The sequence below is a fragment of the Protomyctophum bolini genome (genome assembly GCF_963924005.1).
Source record: "Protomyctophum bolini genome assembly, chromosome: 24".
Taxonomy (NCBI): Eukaryota; Metazoa; Chordata; class Actinopteri; order Myctophiformes; family Myctophidae; genus Protomyctophum; species Protomyctophum bolini.
In genome coordinates this window covers 20,378,746-20,401,770 of record NC_137885.1, presented here as the reverse complement: position 1 = coordinate 20,401,770, position 23,025 = coordinate 20,378,746, and the positions used below count along the sequence as shown (strand labels likewise).

General features: G+C 41.7%; 1 protein-coding gene across 1 annotated transcript in view; it reads right to left on the bottom strand.

Annotated features, from left to right (window-relative positions):
* LOC308311812 (mucin-2-like) overlaps positions 1-23,025 on the bottom strand; it is a 49,867-nt gene that overhangs the window by 4,996 nt on the left and 21,846 nt on the right. The window contains exons 25-43 of the mRNA XM_080758589.1: positions 22,462-22,612; positions 22,277-22,320; positions 20,789-20,992; positions 19,412-19,520; positions 9,634-9,815; positions 8,655-9,086; positions 7,342-7,568; positions 6,726-6,897; positions 6,335-6,579; positions 6,016-6,199; positions 5,247-5,430; positions 4,630-4,805; positions 4,471-4,540; positions 4,160-4,290; positions 4,016-4,047; positions 3,096-3,264; positions 2,487-2,591; positions 1,111-1,151; positions 164-286 (exon numbers count right to left, since the gene is read on the bottom strand). Of these exons, the coding sequence (XP_080614715.1) occupies positions 164-286; positions 1,111-1,151; positions 2,487-2,591; positions 3,096-3,264; positions 4,016-4,047; positions 4,160-4,290; positions 4,471-4,540; positions 4,630-4,805; positions 5,247-5,430; positions 6,016-6,199; positions 6,335-6,579; positions 6,726-6,897; positions 7,342-7,568; positions 8,655-9,086; positions 9,634-9,815; positions 19,412-19,520; positions 20,789-20,992; positions 22,277-22,320; positions 22,462-22,612 (2,981 nt within the window). The remainder of the gene's footprint in view (positions 1-163; positions 287-1,110; positions 1,152-2,486; positions 2,592-3,095; positions 3,265-4,015; positions 4,048-4,159; positions 4,291-4,470; positions 4,541-4,629; positions 4,806-5,246; positions 5,431-6,015; positions 6,200-6,334; positions 6,580-6,725; positions 6,898-7,341; positions 7,569-8,654; positions 9,087-9,633; positions 9,816-19,411; positions 19,521-20,788; positions 20,993-22,276; positions 22,321-22,461; positions 22,613-23,025) is intronic.

Below are 23,025 nucleotides of genomic sequence, written 5' to 3'. Positions count from 1 at the left end.
TGTAGGCGAGCCGCCATTGGACTCACCCCATGAAGTCAACGCAGTTTGCGTAACTCTGTCTATATCTGGTTACTATGTCATAGTAAAAAAAAGTCCATAGACTTGGCTGCCACATGACGTCACATGACAAACACTTTATAGGAGCATGCAATGCTGAACTGACCTGAGGACAGTGAGTGTCACAGGGTTTGGGGACACACTGGACAATGTTCATCTTGTCATCAGGGCTCTGGGTGTGACTACAGTGACACTGGTCACACTGGTCGTTGGGAACCGGGACACCGGGCTGGAAAACAACAATATACAAGAACGTCACTCTATCTGTAGCCTGGAACTCACCTATGCTTTTTATGGCATAGGCAGCTCCCGGCAGGATCCGCCGGGAGAAACTATGCGCAGCTGCGCAACATGAGACTAAGTAATTACTTAGAGCGACAGAGAGAGAGGAGTGTGTGTGTGTGTGTGTGTGTGTGTGTGTGTGTGTGTGTGTGTGTGTGTGTACATGTGTGCGTACGTGACGTGTGTGTGTGTCAATTTAACAAAGGTGCAGATGATCAAAAATCAGCAGAGAGTGAGCAATGTTTACGCTACTCTATGCCGAATTGAAGTGGACTCAGACCCAGACTTTTTTTTTCTCCCTGGAAATAAAAACGTCTGGGTTTCCAAGGCTACTCTATCTGTGTCTAACTAACACAGTGCTTCTTACACGTCTTTGTCTCAGGTCACCTCTGTAAATAACGCTTTCATCCATCTATCACCTGAATGACATTGTTACTTTATACCACCTTTATGTCATATTAACGGTATATGTAAATCTTTCGTCACAGCCCAGAGGGCAAATTGGCCTTGGGCATAACTAAAGATTACGATAACAATGGTGGACTCGCTATACTCGAGCCTGCACAATAATGTAATTATGTCTGTGTCTAACGCACCAGGCTGGATCATTATCATCATCATTGTATTTGTGTCTTACAAGGCGTCAAAACTGCTTTTTTTAATGAAAGGTTTCGTCTTGGTTTATCCAGGATTGCTTACCTTAGTTACCTGGTAATCATTCTTTTTTTTTCTTTTTTTTTAATGAAAAGGTTGATTTTGGTACATTCTTACCTTGTATTCAGTGTCGTTGAAGACACAGAAACCTTTGGATACTGGTGGAAAAAAGGAGAATCCGTTTTGATTACAATAACAATGTAGATAAATGCATCAAATTTGTGCACCAAATGTGTGTGTGTACTGTTGTAATCCACGTAACTCGAGAACCGTTCGCCCCACCGACTTCAAATGTGACACACGCGTTCCACACCACCACAGGGAGTGGAGTGCCCGGTGTCGAGTCGGTCGGACCCACGGTTGTTCAGAACCACTCCAAAAAGGCCTCTGAACAGGGCCCCTGCCCAGTGTCCATATATGGAGCTGGCCTGTTCTGACATCATTTTGACGTCGACATAGACTCCATATTTGGGCATGCCTGACAAAGAACTCCATATATGGGCATAAAAGGGACACAGACATAATATCTGGGTGGGGCATCCATTTCCAACTTGCATCGTTCCAAGTAGGCCAGTACCCAACGTGCACCGCTGTAGAGGCTCCAACGGGCACCGCTCTAGTAATAATAATAATAATATCTCACATTTATATAGCTAAGTACCCAAAGGTGCTTTATATGGAGGGTGAAACAAAAGAAAGAAATACTTTATTAGGGGAAAACAACACTAAGAAAAGGCTTGGGTTCAGATCTGATCACAGTCTCCTGAGGTGGTGTGTCCGAAGCCTGTGCCGCAGACGCAAAAATGGACGATTAGGAAAAGGCTAAGGAATACAATCAAAACACTGTGGACTGAAGAGAACAAGGGGGGTGTGGGGAAAGCCATATTATTGTGGCAAAAATAATTGTGATTAATAACGGTTACGCGATATTCAAACTGTGCTTAAAACGTTTTGTTTAACCACTTGAACCTGCAGCATCCTTATTCTAGGCGGGGGAGTGTTCGCCCCAAAATAGCCTATACAATGAAATTGATTGTTTAAAAATTGTATTAACAGTTTGTAGAATGGGTACAGTTCAACAAAATTACAGGTCAGTACAAAAACTGCTGTGAGGATAAAACCAGAAAAATCACTAATAAGACTTGTTTACATCAGCTCAAAACACGTTGCCACTTATGTGAGCTTGTAGAGCTGCTATTTTTCAATAGCTAAATTACAACATAATGTTTAAAACACCAAAAGGGGTTCCCACCCAGAATGGGTTAAGTGGTGCTGAATTTGCAGCTCAACAAGAGCTAATTCATCTAGTGTATGACGGAGGACATTTCACGTTAAATTTAAATCTCTGCGATACGATTATTGTGAGCTTTTTATAATCATGATAAACAATAATGGTGATTATCGTCCTGTCCCTATAGTCAGCACCTTATTCGGTGATGAAGCTCTTAGCACAGGTGTAAAAGTGATGAAGAGGAGGAAGAGGAAGATCTTACCGCAGGTGTATATGGGGCAGCAGTTGCCGCTGGTCGGTTGGTCCACCATTATTTCAAATCCCAGGTCACACTTCTTGATCGGTGGACAGGTTGTGATGTCACATTCTGTTGGCAAAGAGACGTTCAGTCAGTACTGCCATAAATATATTAAATAGGAAACTAGTTGCCAAAAAAGACACCACTGCCACATGATTACTTAACTAATATCAGCTGTAGGTGGACATTTCTGTCTGTAAGTTTTACATTGTAATACATTTTGTTGCTGAGAGTAAATTAAGGTACTACTGTATAAGCTATGATCTATAGGTAATGTGTAATTTGACATGCAGTACGTTGAACCTACATCTTACACTATTATGAAACAAATCACTATAATTTATGTTTCTTCTTTTGCACCTCATGTCTAACCTCATGTGCTAAATATGCTTATAGAAATGTCCACACATTTCTTCAGTTGCTCACTTGGTGTAAATGGAAAACAGCAAGTCTCTTGCGCACACTAAAGGCACCTGCTGCAAATGTTGTGATTTCCCATTAAAGTATTTCTAACTGCATTTGACGACAGTGTGCGGGAGCTTTTTCTTTTCCTTTCCAGCTCACATCACTCACCACATTTATAGTCCATACAGCAGTCCTTGGTGTAGTTGACCAACACAAAGCCTTCCTTCACACAGCTCGTCGGGTCTGGTGTGGAACACTTCACGGCCTCACACTGAACACCCATGGTCTCCTTATCGCATGTACACCTCTTACAGTCTGTGACCCACTTATCACCGTACTGTAAACACACAAACACACATGAACCTCACAGTCTGTGGTCCACTTATACAGGGTTTGATGAAGGCCCAGGTAGGGCCAGGCCTTAATTTTCAGGCCTGTTGAGAACTCTAGTTTTCGCCGGCTGCCGGGCGCGCCTGCACTAATAACTTTGGGGCAGGCCCGTCTAGAGTTTAAATGAACAAGTATCAGTCAAAAGGGAGACATCGAAGAGGAAGAATGGATGGATGGATGAGGAAGGATCAACATATGGAATGTCATAACAGGTCACCTCCATATATATGGATATCTAAGGGTTTGAGGTCAGATGTAGAGTTGCTGGCCAATATTGATGACACCAGGGATCTCCATGCCTGCTGATGTCATGTGATGTCACGAGGCATGACCATATATATAGTCATGCCTGGGGTGACCAACCAACCAACTGACGGGAAATGCACGATTTCATAGTAAATTAATCAATTAATTAGCATACTGAAATACTACAATGGTAGACACTATGAGGTGTGGTTATACTGTGACAGTACCATGAAAGACAACATGGGGTGAAGTAGGCTTGGTTAACATACTGTAATAGTTTAGCCTCGGCCGGGAGGCGAACCGTGGACCTATAAATCCTATGGCGCGTACGTTACCAGTCGGCTAAAGAGCCATGCGGGCCGATAGGCAAGCAGCAACGCAGCACCATATAGCCTACAATAGTACCATGGCTCATGGGGTGACGTAGCTGGATACTAAGCTGAATACTGTACCTCTTTGGGTTTGCCATCAGGTCCGGTGCAACCTTAAACAGAAAAAAAAAGATGATTCACTTTTTCCAGTTTTTACTGGAACTTCATTTATTATGACTCTTGGAAAGACAAATGTGAATGTAAATGACACCATGTTCTTCTCACAGGTAGTAACACAGGATTCAGAGTTTGAGCTGAACCGTATCGTTCCCTCAGGACAGAAACATCCCTCCACAAATCCGTCACAATCAGGGTTCAACTCTCCCTCACACGGTTTCAGAAACTTCTGATTGTACCTAAATATTAAAGAAAATGCATTACAGTCCAAGACATGCACACTGTACTTACAAAATACATTGGGAACAAACATATTATTTATTACTGTGTCATGTGTACTGCAGTATAAAAATATATCATAATCCAGGAAAATAACTGAATTTCTTTGACACTGAATTGAGTAACAAGTTGATTATTACCTTGCATTACATGTTGGTGAAACAGAGGGCCCGCAAGCCTTGTAAACCTGGTCCTTCGGACATTTATAGTCTGTGATGTTTAAAGGAATCTGAATTATGATCCAGTGAGCAAACACAATTTAATGACCAGCATGAAATCAAATAACCAGGATATCATACCACATTTTCCATTCGTCGATGATCTCCAATCTATGCAGATGAATGCTTCGGCACACCTTCGAGCGTACGTCTCCAAACTGGAGCAAGCCATTTTCTTGAACGTGTTGCACACGTCGTACTTGCAGGCCTTGTAGAACGGCTCCGGCGGGATTATTTTGTGGCATTTGTCAAACACACTTTCAGCATGGGAAAGAAGAGAACAGTGTCATCCATGTTCAAATGGAACATTATATAATCGACCTCTTTACTCGCCATCTATTTATTTTTTCACTGACGAAAACAAAATAAAAATTAAGCTATGATGAATAAAACTATGACTATATAATTGACAATTTCGTCAACAAATAAAAACTAGACTAAAATGTTAGGGAGGGACTAGTGGAGAAGAGATCTAGTAGAACTAAAAGACATTTATGTTTGTTTGCGCTCAGGTGTTAAATAGCAGCTCAACAATCTGCCATCAAGGCAGCGCCAAAATCCATTTTAGTCGACAAAATCAAACGTAGATTTAGTCGAATAACATCTTACGACATTTAGTCGATAAAAAAATAGACCAACACACAAACAGATGACAAACACAATCAAAATTTGCTGTCAAAATCAACACTGTTTCTCACCTGCTAGTAATTACTTCACACACATCCGCTCTACAGGCCGTTGGTTTAGGAGGTACAGGGGGAGGTCTACAATGTGTCTTATCACTGAGCCCTACGTGCCACTGATGTGCCATCTTAGGACAAGCGGGGTCGATCTTTCCATCGGGTAACCTGCAGTCGTTTTTCTTGTTGTTGTCACAGACTCCTTTTGAAGGGAAATATTTAATTTGTCATCATTTTGTTTTAATTATGTTACGATTTCATTCAAACTAAAATGTACACTTTCACACCAAATAGAACGTAATGTGATCTCATGGTGGCATTTCAAACGATTAATTCCACCTGACTAATGTTATCACCACAAGGGTCTTAATTAGGCACATAACGAGTCACTCAACTCACGATTCGATTCAATAGGTTCACAATATGATTTGTCACAGTTTTCTGAACACAAAATCATTTTCCAGACAAAAAATATATTTTTTATTATTATTATTTCTCTTACACAAATCCAGTGTTTTCTTTCTCTGCCCTTTGCTGCAGCAGGGGCGAGGTCACCTTGCTCTCTCTCCTCTGCTGTGATGTATCACGATTCAAACTGCGATTTAATCTCGACTTAAATTGTTTGAAGGGTTTCGCTCGTAATTCCGCCGCCGCATTAGGACAACATGGCTTAGTAATGGAGTGAGTCGGACCAACGCGTCGTCGGAACAATGACCCCAGTTTGATTGGATTTGAATCGTTTTACGATTTATATCGTTACATGCCTAGTCTGTATTGATCATCTCACCACATTGTCCCTCTGTGTTGCTGTGGAAGAGGTGATAAGGCAGGTCAACGCTGAAGTGCATCCCTCTGAACATCACAGTGGTCTTGATGGCCGGGATTTTCAACAGCATCTCAATTCCACTGCTTGTTATTGTAAAGTCATCGTTAGAAAAGGTTGTGGTTTTAGGCTTTCCATTGACGAGCACCTGAAATTTGCAAATGAATCAATACACATTATTTTCAGTAAAAGCGTTATGTTGGATCATTCTCCTTGTTGGGAATGGCGACACATTACATAAAGCTGTCCAAAATTGAAATTGAAACAACATAAATATAGTCACCGTGTTCACAGTCTTCGGGGACCTCTCTTGCTGGAGGATAACCTCTTGTGTTTTGTAACGAACCGTCAAGGCATGTATGCAGGATATGAACCCTTCGTCATCACAGTTCTCGTTCTCGATGAGAATGGTGAAGTTGTATCGTGGAAGAATCTCTTTAACCAACACATAGGTGCAATTTCCCTGGAAACTGTAGTACTGACCGTCAAACGTGACATAGTGAGGATCGCCCCAGCCGTAGCACATACCTGGAGAAATTTAACAATGGTGCCAACGGTCATGTTACAAACATATTTAGCCTGTGCCTGGACAACAGAATTATGACAAATGATGTGTGAAAATGTCTTGTGTTCATATTCAGTTTGAATGAAGTTTAGTGACGATTTGAACTTACATTTACATTCATATTGGAAACAGCAGCCGCTCTTGTCGTAAATCTTAACCGGTTGGAAATTATTTTCACACACAGGTTTGATCACCTTCGGACAGGGAGGATATTCTGTAATGACTTTACCACTCTGGCATGTCTGCGTGGCACATTTACCGGACCTCCAGGTGTCACCATTCTGTGAGGAAGAGAGAGAAAGACATGTCATGAACATGAACATGACAATGGTAAGTCCGCCTCTGAGAACGCGGGGCGCCCTGGAGGCCAGGGCGGCATTCCCCACCCTGTCTCTGGTACTCTGTCTCCCTTGGGGGGAACTCTGTCTCCCTTGGGGGTACTCTGTCTGCCTTGGGGGGGACTCTGTCTCCCTTGGGGGGGATTCTGTCTCCCTTGGGGGGGGACTCAAAGGCACCGGCCCTGACCACCCCACCCCCCCCCCCTGACCCAGCCACAGCTAAACTGAAAAAAATGGCCGCACCCCCGTTCTGTTTTTCTCATTTGTAGGCCAACTGTAACATGTATTTATATTTTTGGTACTTTAAGTACATTTTGATGCCAGTACTTTTGTACTTCCACTTTAGTACATTTTGAATTCCGGATGTTTACAGTGTGAACCGTATACCTTTCGTGGCGGCCCTAGGTGAATGCAGTCTGTAACAGGAACTTCTGTGGATCCGCGTAGCGGTGCGATGGTGGGGACGGTGACCACAGGGATGCCGGTGACCACAGGGATGCTGGTGGTGGTGGTGTGTTGGCACGGTCTGGCCTGCTTCTCCACCTTACAGGACGAACTGCAGAATGCAGTGAAGCACCAGTCTGCTCCGTCCGTCTGGTTGTACATGAAGGTACCTGAGAGCGGTGGGAGCCATGGAGTTATAAAGGATAGAGTGGGGCCATGGAGTTATAAAGGATAGAGTGGAGCCATGGAGTTATAAAGGATAGAGTGGAGCCATGGAGTTATAAAGGATAGAGTGGGGCCATGGAGTTATAAAGGATAGAGTGGAGCCATGGAGTTATAAAGGATAGAGTGGGGCCATGGAGTTATAAAGGATAGAGTGGAGCCATGGAGTTATAAAGGATAGAGTGGGGCCATGGAGTTATAAAGGATAGAGTGGAGCCATGGAGTTATAAAGGATAGAGTGGGGCCATGGAGTTATAAAGGATAGAGTGGGGCCATGGAGTTATAAAGGATAGAGTGGGGCCATGGAGTTATAAAGGATAGAGTGGGGCCATGGAGTTATAAAGGATAGAGTGGAGCCATGGAGTTATAAAGGATAGAGTGGAGCCATGGAGTTATAAAGGATAGAGTGGGGCCATGGAGTTATAAAGGATAGAGTGGGGCCATGGAGTTATAAAGGATAGAGTGGGGCCATGGAGTTATAAAGGATAGAGTGGGGCCATGGAGTTATAAAGCAGTGGTTTTCAACCCTTTTCATATCAATGACCTAGTATTTATTCTGCATTCGAGCCACGGGACTACCATTTGATGAGATTTGTCCCCCAAAACTATTTTGATGAGATTTGTCCCCCAAAACTATTTTGGGGGGGACAAATCTGACAAACAGGCAAACCATCAATCACCATCACTGAGAACAGGTGATTTTGATAAATCATGGTTAAAATCGGGTTTGAAGTTACAATGAGTTTCTATAGGAAACTATCTGCATTCAAAGATGTTCCTGGAAGCTTTGTCATTGGTCGAAATGTCAAAGCTTGGAAATCTTTGAATGCAGATTGTGGCCCCTAGATGTGTGACAAAGACTAAAGTTTTTTGGGAGCGTTTTACCCATTGCTGGCTGTCTGAATACCAAAAATAATAAAAAGGTCATTAAAATTGACATATTATTGCTTATAGCAGCTTTAAGTGTTAATTATATGTACACATTTGCATTATCAAGTGACCAGAGCAATAAATATATGAAATGTTTAACCTACCAGGAAAGAAATGCTGATCGTTGTATCTGCAGGAACATACTGTTGTTGAGGGCTGTGTTGGTGCTGTGGTAGGCTTTTCTGTTATCTTTGGCTTTTCTGTTGTTGCTAATGGCTTTACTGTGGTTGTTTTTACGATTGTAGTTGCAGCTGTGGTAGAGACGGATGGCTTGCATATGTCAATCAAACATCTGACTCGTATTTCGTAGTCAAAGCACCTAGGTGGTATACCTTGGTCCTGGCCTTTACAAATCAGTCCAACTGTTGGGTCACATTTCACTTTTTGTCCTAACTGAGCCAAAGACTTATCTTTGTACTGTTTGGCACGACACTCGATTTCTAGAGGTTTGGTACAAGCGCTCAAATCAACATTCTTTATATCTTTTATGCTTTCAGTGTCGTCACCACTTTTAGGGTAATGGTTATTCGTCCATTCTGACCATTTATAAACATGACAGGATGTCTTTGACTGCACTGATGTAGAAGTAGGGACAAAGGTAGTGGTGGTCGTAGGCTTTTCTGTGGTTTTTATTGTAGGCTTTTCTGTGGTTGTGGTAGGCTTTTCTGTGGTTTTTATTGTAGGCTTTTCTGTTATCTTTGGCTTTTCTGTTGTTGCTAATGGCTTTGCTGTGGTTGTTTTCACGATCGTAGTTGCAGCTGTGGTAGAGACGGATGGCTTGCATGTGTCAATCAAACATCTGACTCGTATTTCGTAGTCAAAGCACATAGGTGGTATACCTTGGTCCTGGCCTTTACAAATCAGTCCAACTGTTGGGTCACATTTAACTTTTTGTCCCAACTGAGCCAAAGACTTATCTTTGTACTGTTTTGCACGACACTCGATTTCTAACGGTTTGGTACAAGCGCTCAAATCAAAATTCTTTATATCTTTTACGCTTTCAGTGTCGTCACCACTTTTAGGGTAATGGTTATTCGTCCATTCTGACCATTTATAAACATGACAGGATGTGGTTGGCTGCACTGTTGTAGAAGTAGGGACAATGGTAGTGGTGGTCGTAGGCTTTTCTGTCGATTTTATTGTAGGCTTTTCTGTGGTTGTGGTAGGCTTTTCTGTGGTTTTTATTGTAGGCTTTTCTGTTATCTTTGGCTTTTCTGTTGTTGCTAATGGCTTTGCTGTGGTTGTTTTTACGATCGTAGTTGCAGCTGTGGTAGAGACGGATGGCTTGCATGTGTCAATCAAACATCTGACTCGTATTTCGTAGTCAAAGCACATAGGTGGTATACCTTGGTCCTGGCCTTTACAAATCAGTCCAACTGTTGGGTCACATTTAACTTTTTGTCTCAACTGAGCCAAAGACTTATCTTTGTACTGTTTGGCACGACACTCGATTTCTAACGGTTTGGTACAAGCGCTCAAATCAAAATTCTTTATATCTTTTATGCTTTCAGTGTCGTCACCACTTGAAGGGTAATGGTTATTCGTCCATTCTGACCATTTATAAACATGACAGGATGTGGTTGGCTGTACTGTTGTAGAAGTAGGGACAATGGTAGTGGTGGTCGTAGGCTTTTCTGTGGATTTTATTGTAGGCTTTTCTGTGGTTGTCGTAGGCTTTTCGGTGGTCTTTATTATAAGCTTTTCTGTTGTTGCTTTTGTAGTGGTTGTAGGCTTTTCTGTTATCTTTGGCTTTTCTGTTGTTGCTGCTGGCTTTTCTGTGGTTGTTTTCACGATTGTAGTTGCAGCTGTTGTAGAGACGGATGGCTTGCATGTGTCAATCAAACATCTGACTCGTATTTCGTAGTCAAAGCACATAGGTGGTATACCTTGGTCCTGGCCTTTACAAATTAGTCCAACTGTTGGGTCACATTTAACTTTTTGTCCCAACTGAGCCAAAGACTTATCTTTGTACTGTTTGGCACGACACTCGATTTCTAACGGTTTGGTACAAGCGCTCAAATCAAAATTCTTTATATCTTTTACGCTTTCAGTGTCGTCACCACTTTTAGGGTAATGGTTATTCGTCCATTCTGACCATTTATAAACATGACAGGATGTGGTTGGCTGCACTGTTGTAGAAGTAGGGACAATGGTAGTGGTGGTCGTAGGCTTTTCTGTCGATTTTATTGTAGGCTTTTCTGTGGTTGTGGTAGGCTTTTCTGTGGTTTTTATTGTAGGCTTTTCTGTTATCTTTGGCTTTTCTGTTGTTGCTAATGGCTTTGCTGTGGTTGTTTTTACGATCGTAGTTGCAGCTGTGGTAGAGACGGATGGCTTGCATGTGTCAATCAAACATCTGACTCGTATATCGTAGTCAAAGCACAAAGGTGGTATACCTTGGTCCTGGCCTTTACAAATCAGTCCAACTGTTGGGTCACATTTAACTTTTTGTCCTAGCTGAGCCAGAGACTTATCTTTGTACTGTTTGGCACGACACTCGATTTCTAACGGTTTGGTACAAGCGCTCAAATCAAAATTCTTTATATCTTTTATGCTTTCAGTGTCGTCACCACTTGAAGGGTAATGGTTATTCGTCCATTCTGACCATTTATAAACATGACAGGATGTGGTTGGCTGTACTGTTGTAGAAGTAGGGACAATGGTAGTGGTGGTCGTAGGCTTTTCTGTGGATTTTATTGTAGGCTTTTCTGTGGTTGTCGTAGGCTTTTCGGTGGTCTTTATTATAAGCTTTTCTGTTGTTGCTTTTGTAGTGGTTGTAGGCTTTTCTGTTGTTGCTGCTGGCTTTTCTGTGGTTGTTTTCACGATTGTAGTTGCAGCTGTCGTAGAGACGGATGGCTTGCATGTGTCAATCAAACATCTGACTCGTATTTCGTAGTCAAAGCATATAGGTGGTATACCTTGGTCCTGGCCTTTACAAATTAGTCCAACTGTTGGGTCACATTTAACTTTTTGTCCCAACTGAGCCAAAGACTTATCTTTGTACTGTTTGGCACGACACTCGATTTCTAACGGTTTGGTACAAGCGCTCAAATCAAAATTCTTTATATCTTTTACGCTTTCAGTGTCGTCACCACTTTTAGGGTAATGGTTATTCGTCCATTCTGACCATTTATAAACATGACAGGATGTGGTTGGCTGCACTGTTGTAGAAGTAGGGACAATAGTAGTGGTGGTCGTAGGCTTTTCTGTGGATTTTATTGTAGGCTTTTCTGTGGTTGTCGTAGGCTTTTCGGTGGTCTTTATTATAAGCTTTTCTGTTGTTGCTTTTGTAGTGGTTGTAGGCTTTTCTGTTGTTGCTGCTGGCTTTTCTGTGGTTGTTTTCACGATTGTAGTTGCAGCTGTCGTAGAGACGGATGGCTTGCATGTGTCATGCAAACATCTGACTCGTATTTCGTAGTCAAAGCATATAGGTGGTATACCTTGGTCCTGGCCTTTACAAATTAGTCCAACTGTTGGGTCACATTTAACTTTTTGTCCCAACTGAGCCAAAGACTTATCTTTGTACTGTTTGGCACGACACTCGATTTCTAACGGTTTGGTACAAGCACTCAAATCAAAATTCTTTATATCCTTTACGCTTTCAGTGTCGTCACCACTTTTAGGGTAATGGTTATTCGTCCATTCTGACCATTTATAAACATGACAGGATGTGGTTGGCTGCACTGTTGTAGAAGTAGGGACAATGGTAGTGGTGGTCGTAGGCTTTTCTGTCGATTTTATTGTAGGCTTTTCTGTGGTTGTGGTAGGCTTTTCTGTGGTTTTTATTGTAGGCTTTTCTGTTATCTTTGGCTTTTCTGTTGTTGCTAATGGCTTTGCTGTGGTTGTTTTTACGATCGTAGTTGCAGCTGTGGTAGAGACGGATGGCTTGCATGTGTCAATCAAACATCTGACTCGTATTTCGTAGTCAAAGCACAAAGGTGGTATACCTTGGTCCTGGCCTTTACAAATCAGTCCAACTGTTGGGTCACATTTCACTTTTTGTCCTAGCTGAGCCAAAGACTTATCTTTGTACTGTTTGGCACGACACTCGATTTCTAACGGTTTGGTACAAGCGCTCAAATCAAAATTCTTTATATCTTTTACGCTTTCAGTGTCGTCACCACTTTTAGGGTAATGGTTATTCGTCCATTCTGACCATTTATAAACATGACAGGATGTGGTTGGCTGCACTGTTGTAGAAGTAGGGACAATGGTAGTGGTGGTCGTAGGCTTTTCTGTGGATTTTATTGTAGGCTTTTCTGTGGTTGTCGTAGGCTTTTCGGTGGTCTTTATTATAAGCTTTTCTGTTGTTGCTTTTGCAGTGGTTGTAGGCTTTTCTGTTGTTGCTGCTGGCTTTTCTGTGGTTGTTTTCACGATTGTAGTTGCAGCTGTCGTAGAGACGGATGGCTTGCATGTGTCAATCAAACATCTGACTCGTATTTCGTAGTCAAAGCATATAGGTGGTATACCTTGGTCCTGGCCTTTACAAATTAGTCCAACTGTTGGGTCACATTTAACTTTTTGTCCCAACTGAGCCAAAGACTTATCTTTGTACTGTTTGGCACGACACTCGATTTCTAACGGTTTGGTACAAGCGCTCAAATCAAAATTCTTTATATCCTTTACGCTTTCAGTGTCGTCACCACTTTTAGGGTAATGGTTATTCGTCCATTCTGACCATTTATAAACATGACAGGATGTGGTTGGCTGCACTGTTGTAGAAGTAGGGACAATGGTAGTGGTGGTCGTAGGCTTTTCTGTCGATTTTATTGTAGGCTTTTCTGTGGTTGTGGTAGGCTTTTCTGTGGTTATTGTAGGCTTTTCTGTTATCTTTGGCTTTTCTGTTGTTGCTAATGGCTTTACTGTGGTTGTTTTTACGATCGTAGTTGCAGCTGTGGTAGAGACGGATGGCTTGCATGTGTCAATCAAACATCTGACTCGTATTTCGTAGTCAAAGCACAAAGGTGGTATACCTTGGTCCTGGCCTTTACAAATCAGTCCAACTGTTGGGTCACATTTAACTTTTTGTCCTAGCTGAGCCAGAGACTTATCTTTGTACTGTTTGGCACGACACTCGATTTCTAACGGTTTGGTACAAGCGCTCAAATCAAAATTCTTTATATCTTTTACGCTTTCAGTGTCGTCACCACTTTTAGGGTAATGGTTATTCGTCCATTCTGACCATTTATAAACATGACAGGATGTGGTTGGCTGCACTGTTGTAGAAGTAGGGACAATGGTAGTGGTGGTCGTAGGCTTTTCTGTGGATTTTATTGTAGGCTTTTCTGTGGTTGTCGTAGGCTTTTCGGTGGTCTTTATTATAAGCTTTTCTGTTGTTGCTTTTGTAGTGGTTGTAGGCTTTTCTGTTGTTGCTGCTGGCTTTTCTGTGGTTGTTTTCACGATTGTAGTTGCAGCTGTCGTAGAGACGGATGGCTTGCATGTGTCAATCAAACATCTGACTCTTATTTCGTAGTCAAAGCATATAGGTGGTATACCTTGGTCCTGGCCTTTACAAATTAGTCCAACTGTTGGGTCACATTTAACTTTTTGTCCCAACTGAGCCAAAGACTTATCTTTGTACTGTTTGGCACGACACTCGATTTCTAACGGTTTGGTACAAGCGCTCAAATCAAAATTCTTTATATCCTTTACGCTTTCAGTGTCGTCACCACTTTTAGGGTAATGGTTATTCGTCCATTCTGACCATTTATAAACATGACAGGATGTGGTTGGCTGCACTGTTGTAGAAGTAGGGACAATAGTAGTGGTGGTCGTAGGCTTTTCTGTCGATTTTATTGTAGGCTTTTCTGTGGTTGTGGTAGGCTTTTCTGTGGTTTTTATTGTAGGCTTTTCTGTTATCTTTGGCTTTTCTGTTGTTGCTAATGGCTTTGCTGTGGTTGTTTTTAAGATCGTAGTTGCAGCTGTGGTAGAGACGGATGGCTTGCATGTGTTAATCAAACATCTGACTCGTATTTCGTAGTCAAAGCACAAAGGTGGTATACCTTGGTCCTGGCCTTTACAAATCAGTCCAACTGTTGGGTCACATTTAACTTTTTGTCCTAGCTGAGCCAAAGACTTATCTTTGTACTGTTTGGCACGACACTCGATTTCTAACGGTTCGGTACAAGCGCTCAAATCAAAATTCTTTATATCTTTTACGCTTTCAGTGTCGTCACCACTTTTAGGGTAATGGTTATTCGTCCATTCTGACCATTTATAAACATGACAGGATGTGGTTGGCTGCACTGTTGTAGAAGTAGGGACAATGGTAGTGGTGGTCGTAGGCTTTTCTGTGGATTTTATTGTAGGCTTTTCTGTGGTTGTCGTAGGCTTTTCGGTGGTCTTTATTACAAGCTTTTCTGTTGTTGCTTTTGTAGTGGTTGTAGGCTTTTCTGTTGTTGCTGCTGGCTTTTCTGTGGTTGTTTTCACGATTGTAGTTGCAGCTGTCGTAGAGACGGATGGCTTGCATGTGTCAATCAAACATCTGACTCGTATTTCGTAGTCAAAGCATATAGGTGGTATACCTTGGTCCTGGCCTTTACAAATTAGTCCAACTGTTGGGTCACATTTAACTTTTTGTCCCAACTGAGCCAAAGACTTATCTTTGTACTGTTTGGCACGACACTCGATTTCTAACGGTTTGGTACAAGCGCTCAAATCAAAATTCTTTATATCCTTTACGCTTTCAGTGTCGTCACCACTTTTAGGGTAATGGTTATTCGTCCATTCTGACCATTTATAAACATGACAGGATGTGGTTGGCTGCACTGTTGTAGAAGTAGGGACAATGGTAGTGGTGGTCGTAGGCTTTTCTGTCGATTTTATTGTAGGCTTTTCTGTGGTTGTGGTAGGCTTTTCTGTGGTTTTTATTGTAGGCTTTTCTGTTATCTTTGGCTTTTCTGTTGTTGCTAATGGCTTTGCTGTGGTTGTTTTTAAGATCGTAGTTGCAGCTGTGGTAGAGACGGATGGCTTGCATGTGTTAATCAAACATCTGACTCGTATTTCGTAGTCAAAGCACAAAGGTGGTATACCTTGGTCCTGGCCTTTACAAATCAGTCCAACTGTTGGGTCACATTTAACTTTTTGTCCTAGCTGAGCCAAAGACTTATCTTTGTACTGTTTGGCACGACACTCGATTTCTAACGGTTCGGTACAAGCGCTCAAATCAAAATTCTTTATATCTTTTACGCTTTCAGTGTCGTCACCACTTTTAGGGTAATGGTTATTCGTCCATTCTGACCATTTATAAACATGACAGGATGTGGTTGGCTGCACTGTTGTAGAAGTAGGGACAATGGTAGTGGTGGTCGTAGGCTTTTCTGTGGATTTTATTGTAGGCTTTTCTGTGGTTGTCGTAGGCTTTTCGGTGGTCTTTATTACAAGCTTTTCTGTTGTTGCTTTTGTAGTGGTTGTAGGCTTTTCTGTTGTTGCTGCTGGCTTTTCTGTGGTTGTTTTCACGATTGTAGTTGCAGCTGTCGTAGAGACGGATGGCTTGCATGTGTCAATCAAACATCTGACTCGTATTTCGTAGTCAAAGCATATAGGTGGTATACCTTGGTCCTGGCCTTTACAAATTAGTCCAACTGTTGGGTCACATTTAACTTTTTGTCCCAACTGAGCCAAAGACTTATCTTTGTACTGTTTGGCACGACACTCGATTTCTAACGGTTTGGTACAAGCGCTCAAATCAAAATTCTTTATATCCTTTACGCTTTCAGTGTCGTCACCACTTTTAGGGTAATGGTTATTCGTCCATTCTGACCATTTATAAACATGACAGGATGTGGTTGGCTGCACTGTTGTAGAAGTAGGGACAATGGTAGTGGTGGTCGTAGGCTTTTCTGTCGATTTTATTGTAGGCTTTTCTGTGGTTGTGGTAGGCTTTTCTGTGGTTATTGTAGGCTTTTCTGTTATCTTTGGCTTTTCTGTTGTTGCTAATGGCTTTACTGTGGTTGTTTTTACGATCGTAGTTGCAGCTGTGGTAGAGACGGATGGCTTGCATGTGTCAATCAAACATCTGACTCGTATTTCGTAGTCAAAGCACAAAGGTGGTATACCTTGGTCCTGGCCTTTACAAATCAGTCCAACTGTTGGGTCACATTTAACTTTTTGTCCTAGCTGAGCCAGAGACTTATCTTTGTACTGTTTGGCACGACACTCGATTTCTAACGGTTTGGTACAAGCGCTCAAATCAAAATTCTTTATATCTTTTACGCTTTCAGTGTCGTCACCACTTTTAGGGTAATGGTTATTCGTCCATTCTGACCATTTATAAACATGACAGGATGTGGTTGGCTGCACTGTTGTAGAAGTAGGGACAATGGTAGTGGTGGTCGTAGGCTTTTCTGTGGATTTTATTGTAGGCTTTTCTGTGGTTGTCGTAGGCTTTTCGGTGGTCTTTATTATAAGCTTTTCTGTTGTTGCTTTTGTAGTGGTTGTAGGCTTTTCTGTTGTTGCTGCTGGCTTTTCTGTGGTTGTTTTCACGATTGTAGTTGCAGCTGTCGTAGAGACGGATGGCTTGCATGTGTCAATCAAACATCTGACTCTTATTTCGTAGTCAAAGCATATAGGTGGTATACCTTGGTCCTGGCCTTTACAAATTAGTCCAACTGTTGGGTCACATTTAACTTTTTGTCCCAACTGAGCCAAAGACTTATCTTTGTACTGTTTGGCACGACACTCGATTTCTAACGGTTTGGTACAAGCGCTCAAATCAAAATTCTTTATATCCTTTACGCTTTCAGTGTCGTCACCACTTTTAGGGTAATGGTTATTCGTCCATTCTGACCATTTATAAACATGACAGGATGTGGTTGGCTGCACTGTTGTAGAAGTAGGGACAATAGTAGTGGTGGTCGTAGGCTTTTCTGTCGATTTTATTGTAGGCTTTTCTGTGGTTGTGGTAGGCTTTTCTGTGGTTTTTATTGTAGGCTTTTCTGTTGTTGCTAATGGCTTTGCTGTGGTTGTTTTTACGATCGTAGTTGCAGCTGTGGTAGAGACGGATGGCTTGCATGTGTCAATCAAACATCTGACTCGTATTTCGTAGTCAAAGCACAAAGGTGGTATACCTTGGTCCTGGCCTTTACAAATCAGTCCAACTGTTGGGTCACATTTTACTTTTTGTCCTAGCTGAGCCAAAGACTTATCTTTGTACTGTTTGGCACGACACTCGATTTCTAACGGTTTGGTACAAGCGCTCAAATCAAAATTCTTTATATCTTTTACGCTTTCAGTGTCGTCACCACTTTTAGGGTAATGGTTATTCGTCCATTCTGACCATTTATAAACATGACAGGATGTGGTTGGCTGTACTGTTGTAGAAGTAGGGACAATGGTAGTGGTGGTCGTAGGCTTTTCTGTGGATTTTATTGTAGGCTTTTCTGTGGTTGTCGTAGGCTTTTCGGTGGTCTTTATTATAAGCTTTTCTGTTGTTGCTTTTGTAGTGGTTGTAGGCTTTTCTGTTATCTTTGGCTTTTCTGTTGTTGCTGCTGGCTTTTCTGTGGTTGTTTTCACGATCGTAGTTGCAGCTGTCGTAGAGACGGATGGCTTGCATGTGTCAATCAAACATCTGACTCGTATTTCGTAGTCAAAGCACATAGGTGGTATACCTTGGTCCTGGCCTTTACAAATCAGTCCAACTGTTGGGTCACATTTAACTTTTTGTCCCAACTGAGCCAAAGACTTATCTTTGTACTGTTTGGCACGACACTCGATTTCTAACGGTTTGGTACAAGCGCTCAAATCAAAATTCTTTATATCTTTTACGCTTTCAGTGTCGTCACCACTTTTAGGGTAATGGTTATTCGTCCATTCTGACCATTTATAAACATGACAGGATGTGGTTGGCTGCACTGTTGTAGAAGTAGGGACAATGGTAGTGGTGGTCGTAGGCTTTTCTGTGGATTTTATTGTAGGCTTTTCTGAGGTTGTGGTAGGCTTTTCTGTGGTTTTTATTGTAGGCTTTTCTGTTATCTTTGGCTTTTCTGTTGTTGCTAATGGCTTTGCTGTGGTTGTTTTTACGATCGTAGTTGCAGCTGTGGTAGAGACGGATGGCTTGCATGTGTCAATCAAACATCTGACTCGTATTTCGTAGTCAAAGCACAAAGGTGGTATACCTTGGTCCTGGCCTTTACAAATCAGTCCAACTGTTGGGTCACATTTAACTTTTTGTCCTAGCTGAGCCAAAGACTTATCTTTGTACTGTTTGGCACGACACTCGATTTCTAACGGTTTGGTACAAGCGCTCAAATCAAAATTCTTTATATCTTTTATGCTTTCAGTGTCGTCACCACTTGAAGGGTAATGGTTATTCGTCCATTCTGACCATTTATAAACATGACAGGATGTGGTTGGCTGTACTGTTGTAGAAGTAGGGACAATGGTAGTGGTGGTCGTAGGCTTTTCTGTGGATTTTATTGTAGGCTTTTCTGTGCTTGTCGTAGGCTTTTCGGTGGTCTTTATTATAAGCTTTTCTGTTGTTGCTTTTGTAGTGGTTGTAGGCTTTTCTGTTATCTTTGTCTTTTCTGTTGTTGCTGCTGGCTTTTCTGTGGTTGTTTTTACGATCGTAGTTGCAGCTGTTGTAGAGACGGATGGCTTGCATGTGTCAATCGAACATCTGACTCGTATTTCGTAGTCAAAGCACATAGGTGGTATACCTTGGTCCTGGCCTTTACAAATTAGTCCAACTGTTGGGTCACATTTAACTTTTTGTCCCAACTGAGCCAAAGACTTATCTTTGTACTGTTTGGCACGACACTCGATTTCTAACGGTTTGGTACAAGCGCTCAAATCAAAATTCTTTATATCTTTTACGCTTTCAGTGTCGTCACCACTTTTAGGGTAATGGTTATTCGTCCATTCTGACCATTTATAAACATGACAGGATGTGGTTGGCTGCACTGTATGGACAATGGTAGTGGTGGTCGTCGTAGGCTTTTCTGTAGTTGAGGTGGGTTTCGGTGTCGTAGGTTTTTCTGTGGATTATAAGAGGAGCAGGAGGGTGATAAGCTCTTCTTCATTCACAAGTACCATTTTGAGGTATTTATAGTACTTTACTTATTATTTCCAATACTTTTACTTCTATACTCCACTACATCTCAGAGGCAAATATTGTACTCCACTTCATTTTTGACAGCTTTAGTTACTAGTTACTTTGTAGATTTTTATTATTATTACAAAACAAACATTAATCACTTCAGCCCTATATATTATATTTCAGCCATTTGAAAATAATACGTATTAAATCGAATAGATCTGCTATTTTCAAATGATTTGATAACTTGAAATGGAACATTCTGCATAATGAGTAGGTTCAAGGTTTCTTTATTTTGTCTCCCGAAGGAGAAATTTGTCTTGGACCCCAAGGACCCGCCCTGCAGCATACAATACAATACAATGCACAATACAAAACCATAAATGTATACAGTACCTAGTGCAAAAAGGAGAAGAACAGTGTGATTGACAGATGGACAAAGGAATGCTTGTACCTATTTGCACGCATGGACCTCGTACCTCCTACCTGATGGCATACTTTTACTTTTGGTACTACATTTTGACGGAAATACTTTTGTACGTTCATTCAAGTACATTTTGAATTCCGGACTTTTACTTGTAATGTAATATTTCTACATGGCAGAATTGATACTTTGACTTAAGTAAATAATGTGAGTACCTTTTCCACCACTGCCAAGTACCATGCCATATCAGACAGTATCACTGCAGTAATTATTTAACTCATCTGTGTTTTCAGGGGTTTATGATAGAGGGCGCTCTTCCGCAACCTGCGTGTTAATATATGGCTTGGAGATCAGAGGCCAACCGGAGAAAGCGTCATCAGAACAAAAACAAGCCGTAATATCTTTGGCTGTAGTTCAGTCAGTTAATGTGTTAATATTGTGATATCCCACATTCCTTGTCAGATCTGACAATCACATTCTAAATGACACAGGCTAGGACGAAGAGACTATGGGCTGTATTTTGCGTGTCTTAAGTACCAGTCTTATTACTTAATTTAAGACCTGAAGGCGTGGTCAATGCTCTTTGGCCACTCAGAATAGCCAAATGGCATTGGTCACGCCTCCAGGTCTTAAGTTAAGTAATAAGACCTGGTACTTAAGACACGCAAAATACAGCCCTAAGTCATCAAAGTACTCAAAAAGGAACATTGAGAAGAACATTGAGAAGTGAAAGAAGTGAAAATCTATTATATATGACATAACGACATACATTTTAAGTCACCTACCGGTTGTAGAAAACACAAAGGGTGTTGTGGTTTGGGGGATTGTGGTTGTAATCGGGCCTGTGGTTGTAGTGCAAGGCCAAATGACCCTGGAGATGGTTCCGTTGTCTTTGCAAACAGCCTTGATGCAGCTTCCATCTCCATCGTGGGTGTTGTAGATGGTTTCTCCATAATCGTATAGTTTTCCTTGGTACGTGCACTGACAAGCTAGAACAGAAACAAGTGTACATTCTAGTAAGAAATGCAGTGGTGCAACGTAACTATAATATTAATAATAATAATATAATATAAGTATACATTTGCTACTGTACTTGAGTGTGTGTGTGTGTGTGTGTGTGTGTGTGTGTGTGTGTGTGTGTGTGTGTGTGTGTGTGTGTGTGTGTGTGTGCGTGTGCTGGACGCACACTCGCACAGTGACAGGGTTGCAAACTCTGCTGTTTGAATCACGATTCAAATTGCGATTTAATCACTATCACTAATCACGATCTGCTGCACTTCCCCCAAAGACATGATATAAGTGTTGCAGAGGCCAAAGGTTAAGGTCACAATGAAGGTTGGGGACAAAATGACATCCTCAGTCATATCTCGGCAGTGGCGTGCACAGACATTTAGGGGCAGGCGCTCAAGTGAAAAAAATGCAAAAAGCCAGTTACCTTAATTCTTTGGATGCCCACTAGGTGGTAGGTAGCATAAGCACACCCAACCTGTGCCAGCCATCCACTATCACTCTACACTCCTCCGTTTCATTTCCGGGTTATCAGTGAGGTGGGGGCTGTTGTTGTGAGCACAGTGGTCAGTAGTATTAGGGTTATCAGTGAGGTGGGGGCTATTGTTGTGAGCACAGTGGTCAGTAGTATTAGGGTTATCAGTGAGGTGGGGGCTGTTGTTGTGAGCACAGTGGTCAGTAGTATTAGGGTTATCAGTGAGGTGGGGGCTGTTGTTGTGAGCACAGTGGTCAGTAGTATTAGGGTTATCAGTGAGGTGGGGGCTGTTGTTGTGAGCACAGTGGTCAGCAACATTTGCTCATACCCCTTAGCTCTCGTCAGAAACGGTTACATGTCCGGAGCGATGCAAGACAAAGTCACAAATGTAGGGGACCCCCGGAAATGCTTTGGCAATGTCTCGGGACCCCCGAGTGTAATCGTAGATCGCACATAAAGTATCAATAGTGTGAGATTTATCGATTTTGGGGCATAAATAATATATTGGAAGCTTTTCATCCAGAATTGACTGATGTGGGCCACATACTGTACACTGTATAAAACAAAAATGTAATTACCAAACTTTAGGCTACAAAAAAACAATTTTCAAAAGGGCACATTGCTATCCAGAGGGAAAAATGGCAAGTCCTCTCGCACCACCTAGTGTCTATCTGTGTATCCCGGGTACAGATAGAACAATACTTAAGTGTTGTTTACATATGCTGTGACAAAAATACCCCAAATAGGAATGCGTACCAAATTAGTATTATATATTATGATTATTACTCACCGTTGATATCGTAGTAGCAATTGCGCTTTGTTGATGAGCAACGACTGAAACAAGCCCAAAAAAAGCAAAGACATTTAGTTGTTTGGCATCAAATATCAAAAGTGGTCTTGTCATTTTATAAAATGAATCTAACATTTTAACAAGTTTTTTCGAGTTCCAACGAGTTAAGAATAGTAATACAGTACCATGGGTAGCAGTTCTTCTCTGAGGGCATGGGTTCTCCTTCCCTGTAAAGCTTTCCTTCTCCATCATAACATCCACACTGCTTCTCCACAACACAGTTCATGCTGCTTTCGTCCAAGTAAGCTCGTTGGGGAGGACATGTTGGATAGCAGCCTTTCAAACACAAGGTTCATTCCAGTCAGACCACAGAACAGCTAGAGGACATGTTGGATAGCAGCCTTTCAAACACAAGGTTCATTCCAGTCAGACCACAGAACAGCTAGAGGCGCAGACGCAGTGGTGGAAAAAGTACTCAATTGTTTTACTTAAGTAAAAGTACCAATAGGCTACTGGAATTTAGTAAAAGTACGGAATTGAAAATGTACTTGACGCTATTTTCAAATGGCCGAAAAGTATAGGGTTTAAGTAATTAATTAATGTATGTTGTTGTATATGTATTATTGTAGTGGAGTAAACGTACAAATTTGGGCTGGATGTAGTGGAGTAGAAGTAAAAGTATTGAAAATTGGAAATACTCAAGTAAAGTACAAATACCTCAAAATTGTACTTAAGTACAGTACTTAAAT